General features: G+C 33.3%; 1 protein-coding gene across 1 annotated transcript; it reads right to left on the bottom strand.

The window, feature by feature from the left end:
* Positions 1-1,906: 1,906 nt before the first annotated feature.
* On the bottom strand, positions 1,907-6,916 carry LOC111913554 (anthranilate phosphoribosyltransferase, chloroplastic). The gene is made up of 11 exons (XM_023909276.2): positions 6,728-6,916; positions 5,685-6,515; positions 5,459-5,602; positions 4,769-4,930; positions 4,314-4,397; positions 3,996-4,184; positions 3,773-3,863; positions 3,561-3,620; positions 2,812-2,930; positions 2,406-2,549; positions 1,907-2,168 (listed from the first exon to the last, which is right to left on the bottom strand). The coding sequence occupies exons 2-11, from the start codon at positions 5,883-5,885 to the stop codon at positions 2,148-2,150; spliced, it is 1,215 nt and encodes a 404-aa protein (XP_023765044.1). The 5' UTR covers positions 5,886-6,515; positions 6,728-6,916; the 3' UTR covers positions 1,907-2,147.
* Positions 6,917-7,918: the final 1,002 nt, after the last annotated feature.

Below are 7,918 nucleotides of genomic sequence, written 5' to 3'. Positions count from 1 at the left end.
TATGTCTGGCAGGGACCATTGACATAATAAAAACATACCATGAGGACTGTCCGAGTTAGAAAAAAAGGTTAGAGACCAAACACGAAAATTACCCCAAACCATAGCGACCATTCGTGTAATTTACTCTTTGTAATTGATTGTGAATTTTATTCTTAAACAATTTTGTAATTTATTTTATATAAATCATAATATTATATTTATTATTATAAAGTTTGTCGCGAGGGGTTAAAGAAATTGAATTTACAAATAAATTGAACTTATATAGATAAATTGAATTTATCTATAAACTAAAGACAAAACTGCAAATTTGATCCCTGTAGTATGCATTTTTTTGGGGTTTTAGTCCAAACCCCGACTTTTTTGGATTAGTAGTCCTTTTGAGCTAGTTTAGTTGAGCATTTGGTCCCTCTGAATAGTGAAATGACTGTAATACCCTTGGGGTATTTATTTTCTATTTTTCTTTCATTTCTTTTTTAAATCTAATATTAATTTATTTATTTTAATAATTAAAAAAAATAAAAATGGGCTCTCTCTCTCTCTCTCTCTCTCTCTCTCTCTCTCTCTCTCTCTCTCTCTCTCTCTCTCTCTCTCTCTCGCTCTCTCTCAAGAGGAGCATAGTTTCTACCCCAAAATCCGTTGTTATACATCGTCTTTTCTCTGCATCTTTACGCCTCAATTTGGATTTGTTTTTCTTTCTGGAAATCGATTCAAATAGGTTCACATTTTCTGGTAGGATCAATTTTTCTTTTATGGAAATCAATTAACAGGTAATGTGGAAAGCTATATGAAGATGATCAGCCGATTTTCTAGGTTTGCTCTTCAAGAACAATCAAAATTTTGGTTTTGGTTCTGGAACTAAAAATCAACGTCTGAATCTGAAAAAGGATTATGGGTCTTCAAGAACAATCGATTTCCAAAAATTTGATTTCGTATGTGGGTTTTTATACCATTTATAGGTTTAGGGTTAATTGAATCAAAGAAATAAAGGATGGCATTGAATAAAATCGAAGCTGAATCATCCCATAACTCGATTTGGTCACGATAATCAAAGCTAAAATCGAAGGTGAATCAAGAACACGATATCATAAGAGGCTCATATCTGCAAGTTTGGAATCGAAACCTGAGAAAGGGGATCGAACACGCCATGGCTGCATTTTGTGTGTGTATGTATGTTGGATCAGCAAGTCTGTATTTATGTGTATGTTGAAGAAGATGAACGCATAAAAGTATTATGGTGCCTGAGGTATGAAGATAAGGATGTGGATTTTGATAGATTTTTTTCCGGGTTCATTTTGTGTTCTCCCATTTGTGTTCATAATCACCTTCAACCTCCACCTATATCAACCCAAGAACTATGCGCCCAAGTGATTCTGCAACCTACAATCTTGCTTTGCTCCCTTTTGGTATCAGAAGTAGGCAAGAAGAAGAAGAAGGAGAGAGAGAGAGAGAGAGAGAGAGAGAGAGAGAGAGAGAGAGAGAGAGAGAGAGAGAGAGAGAGGAGGTGGGTCCTCTCAATTTCTAATTATTAAAATGAATAAATAATTATTAAACATTTAAAAACTGATTTTAAAAATAGAAAATAAATACCCCAAGGGTATTTAAGTCATTTCAGTTTATTCGGGGACCAAATCCGCAACGAAACTAGCTCAAAAGGATCACTAATCCAAAAAAGTCGGGGTTTGGACTAAAACCCCAAAAAAATGCATACCACAGGGACCATTTTTGCAATTTTGTCTAAACTAAATTATAAAGACGTTCAAGATTTTAAAATAATCTCATTTTCAAGTTCCTTGTAATTTTGAAAAACAGAAAAATCTCATTTTCCGGAAAAGTTTTAGATAATTTATCAAACCAAACACATTTCATTATTTCAAAATGATTCAATTCCTATTTTTTTTATAACAAATAAAAGAAAATGCCATCTCATTATTTCAAAATGAACCACTAATTCATTGTATCGTATCATATCAATACATATCTTCTCCGAAAACGAGTAACAAAACCCTCTATGCTCTTTTAGAATGATGGGTTCACCACAAAAATGGCATAAACCACATTACAAACTCCAAAATTGAAAGAAAAGCAAACCTTCAAAAAAACTAATTATGCCATTGAATCTACAACAGCTTCTCACCTTTCAACTGATTTCATGCCATCACTTCAATATTCTGCAAATGCATTACCAAACCAAAAACAATGCAAAAAAAAGGTTAAATGCAAGAAACAACAAAGTACTTACATTTTTCCCCATTACAACATTGCACTTTGAAAAATCCACCCAATCATAGCAACATCATCCAAGTAGTATAATTGGATAGAATTCAAAGTACAATGTCTTAATAACAAAATAAAATTGAAGATACAACACTCTAGTTTGGTATATTTTTCAAAGTACAATGTCTTACAATGGAGTTATTAGAGATTTCAATCCACGAATCAAGAGTTTTGATTGCTCTTCCAGATTCTAAAGTCTCACGAGCCAAAACCACTCCTTCTCCTAGGCTCTCTACACACCCACTCACCAAAAGGGCTGCTGCAGCATTGAGTGCCTAAACATAAAGATAGTCAAAAAGTCAAATGTTACTATCTTTTCAGATTTTTCAAGTCACAAAAAAAAAGCAATATACTTTCACCATTTGCCCAAACCTTTCGTAACCATTTAATGTAGCAAACATACCAATTTATGTAATCTTTTCGAATCACCAAATCTCAGTATCCACGTATCAACATAAACATGGTAAAATTCTGAGATATTATCACATGAACACAAACATGTGTAAAGTTCGAACTTTAGCAATTCAAAAGGCTTACAAATGAATCAGCAATAGATCCTTTTTCTCCTGATAATACACGCCTTAGGCTTTCTGCATTGTATTTAGAATCACCACCACGCAAGTCATCTACTGTGCAACGTGGCATCCCAAAATCCACTGTTAAAAAAGAAATCTCAAATTAGTTAAAACTTAAAACTTAAAAGCATGCATCCTAAATATTGCTCATAAAAAATATAAATATAGTAAAATTAGTTCTTGATTCCAACTCCATCCAATTGGCATTAAGTTGATGTGACAAGACATGTGCCATATATGATATACATTTATTGCATAAGTTATACTTTCCAGTTATAGGATTAGTATTTTGAAAGTGAAATTGTAATAATCATATAATCAGTGTTTGAGTGTAGAAAAAATGACTAAAGTGGGCATTCTTATATATTGTTTACTATTTAAATTCAACATACGAAAAACACTTATAAGCAACTATGATTCCAAATATTATTTTTCTTCATACAAATATCAGTATATGAGTTTTTTTAGGTTTTTAATTTAGGGTTCACAGGAAGGGTAATATAGTCTTTTTGTTATGTGTGACCTACTTCAATAAAACAAAAAGTTTATTATCTGGCTCTGGATAATCAGAAGGAACATCATTTCATCAAAAAACACGAATTGATTGTCTACAACTTGAAATTGCAATAATCAGATAATCAAACCCTTGGAGATATAGAATTCATAAAATCATATTGACATTCGTTCTCAAAAAATTGGTAAGAGACTTACATGGATCAAATGAGAACTTCTCAATTGAATTTTGGGTAACATCAAGGGCTAGCCCCGGCCCTACAATTGGAGAAAGATTAAAAGATCAATACATCAAGGGCTCAAACATTTCAATCCATTATAAAAGTATGTTGGTTGTTTATAAAAGTGTGAGGTATAATGATATATAACAATGCTAATATCTCCAAAAAAAAACATATAACTGATCTTACCAAGAGGACTCATTTCATCCAAGCCTTCAGAGTGAACAACAAGTGCTCTTTTCATGCCAAATCGTTGAAGTGCTTTAGCCATTTTATGAACCTATACAACATAAAACCATAATAAACAAACATGAATGCAAGCTTATCATGAAAGGGACATATAGGTAAACAAAGGCTAGAATTCTCCATGTAATAAAAAGGCAATGTTTTCATAACCATGAAGGCACTCAACTAAATCTTCCTTGTAGACACCAACAACTGCAAAAGGGACACGTGCTGGATTTAACATAGGACCAAGGATGTTGAATACGGTTTTCACTTTGAGTTGTTTTCTCACTGGTCTAACAATTTGCATAGCTGGATGGTATATTGGAGACATCATGAAACCAATTCCTGCTTTGTTCACACACCTTTTGACACCCTAACACAATCAAAAGCAAATTAGAGAAAAAAACTTTCAACAAATTCAATCACTTTACAACTGATTCAGTTTTCTAAGCCATAAGCATGAAGGAAAGATGAAGAGCTATAAACATGCAATTCAACAAACCTCAGGTCCTAATTCAATGGCAACACCCAATTCTTCTAATACATCAGCACTTCCACATGCAGATGAGCTTGACCTATTCCCTTGCTACAAGAAATAAAATGGACAGTTATAACCTCAATGCTAAATAACCTTTGAAAACAAGCCAATGGCATTAACGTCTTTTGCACATACGACAGATCGAGAGCCGGTCCTAGTCCCATATTTTAGGTTGTTACAATCTTTCTAGGGCTATTTTCAATGATGAGGATGAGAAGGGCATTTTCGTCTTTTGCACAAGAGACAGATCAAGAGAGAGTCCTTGTCCCACCTTTTTGGGTAGGACAAAAATTGAAACTTTTTGTCCTATTGACATCGGTCTGTGTCTCAGTCCAATGCATGTTGAACGCAGTACAACCTGTTATGTCATGCTATGTGTATGTAACATGTGGGGCCTACAAGTTGAAAGAGGATGCCACCTTTGCAACTCTTGCTCCACAGGCAGCTGCTAATATGGATGATCCGGTTGAGATATTTACAGTGTTTGCACCATCACCACCAGTTCCAACTATGTCAACAGCATCATCTAACCCTTCTACCTTTTTACAGTGTTTGAACATGGCTCTTGCTAATCCCACTACCTGTGTAATCATGATTACAAGAGGGGAATCAATCAAAGTTTATCAGAATTGGTCATTTCAAAGTTCATCTGATATGTCAGTTCATACCATACCATGGTCAAAATCGGTCATTTCAAACATCTCATACCACCCCAAAAACAAGTTCAATGTAGGATACACATTGATTTAGAACTGTAGTCCAAATATACAAATGGACAACAAATATCATCTACATTCTTCCATGAACAATAAATTCTCAATCAGTTGGGTAAACTCTCTTAGTTCAAAATTGGAAATGTGTTGACCTTTTATGGTCAGACAAGACCTTTTTCAAAGAAGATGAAAATCAAGAGCTAGGAAGAGTACTAGGTTAAATTACAAAACAGCTTTAGCAAAAACAAAGCTTTAATCTTCAAAAAGAACATAAATATATGACCCGTTTCATTGCAAACGTCATAACATCGCCAACTTTAGATGATATCGAAAGGTAGATTTGACCACAAAAGTCAAACAATTATATTGAAATGGGGAACAAGATATTGAACTTACTTCTTCATAAGTTTCACCCTTGGCTCTCAAAAGAACAAGAAAAGCACTTATCAACGATTCATTGGCATCTTGCAGCAGAAAATCAAGAGACTCCTCCGCCTCTGCCTCCGTCAAGTTCTTTCTATCAATCAACGACTCAATCAACTACACCCAGAAAAAATTAAACAATTACACAACACATAATCAAATAAAACATTAACCCACGAACAAAATACAAGTTAAAAACCTGGGAGAAAGATGTTGTTTTGGAAATCGAACCGGGTGCGTCTCCATTGGGGTGAGCAGCAGAAACCAAATTGTTAAAACTTCCATTAGCGTGTATATTGACTAAACGGTTTCTCTGAAGCTGAGATTTCAGAAAAGGGGATGAATTTGAAGAAGAGGAAGAAGAAGTTAGAAGTGGATGGTGAAATCGAAGAGCCGCCATTGATGTTAGAGACACAGAGATTGCTGAATTCTATTAAATGCGATTGAAAGAAGTACGAGAGACAGAATCAAATTCAGGCTCTAAAAGGGGGTTGTGTCGATGAAGAGTTTCGCTTCTTGCCATTACTTTTTTTTTAACAAAAGCAGAAATACATTAAATGGTCTGCTCGTATAGTCTGGTTTATTTGGTGAAATACAATGTGCAGTTTTTAATAGATATGGATTTCTTAGTTGGCTAATTTTTATATTTAGTCATGGGTTCCACTTTAGTTAATTTTTATATTTAGTACTTTTATTATCTTTTATCTTTCTTGACAAAGTAGATAAATAATGCCTTTGTCATAAAGACCGTTAATGGAGCTAACAATTAACGACTACACTCCAACACTTATAATAGAATTTCTATCCACAAATCTCATATCTGAACCTAACCCAAAACACCAAGGTTCATGAACAAAAACATCATCTCCACTTTTGAATTTATGAACAATTTAGCACATCAAGACTTCCAAAATCTCTAAGTCGCCTTTCTCCTAAACTGCTAGCACATAGTTCCACGACACCCACATTATTTTTTTGACATCCCCACTAGATTGTCAAAAAACTTAGATTGCAGAGATTCAAGTTTTTTCTGGACATGGTAAAGGAAAAAAACAACATATAATAAGTACCCAAAAAAACCTAGATCGCATGAATTCAAGTTTTTTCCATACCTTTACTAATAAAGGGAAAAATGACATATTATTGCCATTAGTTATTGTATTGATGAAATTTTGGAGATGATATTTAATTTTGAACGACACCTTCTTTCAAAAAGTTATATCTTTATCATTGGTGTTGTACCTGGCCATTTCAGAGACAAAGTCTTAGTCACAGAATTGATCGGTCTCGTCTCCGTCCTCCTCGCTCATATGATTGGTTTATATTCAGACAAACTCGGCCGATATACATCTAAAGGAGACTCATCCACTGCATGGTCAACTTAAATCTTGCTCCTCAAAAGGTGAAATATATTGGAGTTTGAGTTAATGTATTCATTGTCGTAAGTATTTGATCGGTTATTGTCTTGCTATATCATGAAATCTTGTGGGTCTTGAGCGCCAACAACTCCATCTTTGTGTCTGGTATTATGAGATAATTTACAAGAAAATAAATTTCAATAAAATAAGTCACCTACTTGAAATACATTTTATTAAGTTGTTTTCCAAAAATATCAAAATATCGAAATTATTTAACCTTTACCGATGGTGTTCATATCCTATAATAATTAAATGGTGGCCACATACATTTTCTTTTGTAAAATCCTAACCGCAAAACAATAAAAAAAATTAAATATTTTCTTACATTTTGTTCATACCTACTTCCAACTAATATAAAATAATGACATATGAAATCTTTATATTTTTTATTAATCTTCTCTCTTGATTTTGACACTTATCTTGATTAATGAATATTAAAAAAAAGGATAGAAAAAAATATGAGAGGATATTTGATTTCTCTAAAACAATATATGGAAAGACACACAATAATTCAAAAATACAATTTTTGTTGGGACTTCTCGATAATTTCTTGTCATGCAACTACTCTTGGAAATGGAAATTGATGAGAAGTTTACACTCTTCTGATTATGAACTAAAACGTATCATATAAAACGAGCAAACTTTTTATCAATTAAAGTATTAAACTAATTATATCCGAAATATAAATTCTATAACTTTCAAAAATATAGCATCAAATATGGAAACCTTATTACAATTAAACCATTCAACTTCCGGTTCGTGTAAATAACAGAAAGTTTGAGACCGATTTGTTATCTTGCCCAAATCTCCAACTCCAATTTCGCTCTAGGCCTGGCTCATAATGAGCTAAGTAGATATTTTTATTGGGCTGATTTTCGTTGGCCCATCTGAAACAACAAAAAAGCACCATTCTAACGATCTAATCTGTATTTCTGTTCAATATTTTTTCCCTTAACACATTCCTCCTGTACAAATATATACATTGATACTGTTTACTTCTAAACAAATTTAAATC

The sequence above is a fragment of the Lactuca sativa genome, chromosome 1, assembly GCF_002870075.4.
Source record: "Lactuca sativa cultivar Salinas chromosome 1, Lsat_Salinas_v11, whole genome shotgun sequence".
Classification (NCBI taxonomy): Eukaryota; Viridiplantae; Streptophyta; class Magnoliopsida; order Asterales; family Asteraceae; genus Lactuca; species Lactuca sativa.
The sequence above is the reverse complement of the archived record's forward strand: the minus strand, read 5'-3'. Positions and strand labels throughout refer to the sequence as shown.

What these genes read in the sequence shown, in the direction of transcription:
- LOC111913554 (XM_023909276.2), bottom strand. Translation starts at nt 5,885, where the DNA reads ATGGCGGCTCTTCGATTTCACCATCCACTTCTAACTTCTTCTTCCTCT. An exon ending in AAACAACATCTTTCTCCCAG is followed by an intron (nt 5,603 to 5,684) that starts GTTTTTAACTTG and finishes TTCTGGGTGTAG; the next exon opens with TTGATTGAGTCGTTGATTGA. An exon ending in GTGTCTACAAGGAAGATTTA is followed by an intron (nt 3,864 to 3,995) that starts GTTGAGTGCCTT and finishes TATGTTGTATAG; the next exon opens with GTTCATAAAATGGCTAAAGC.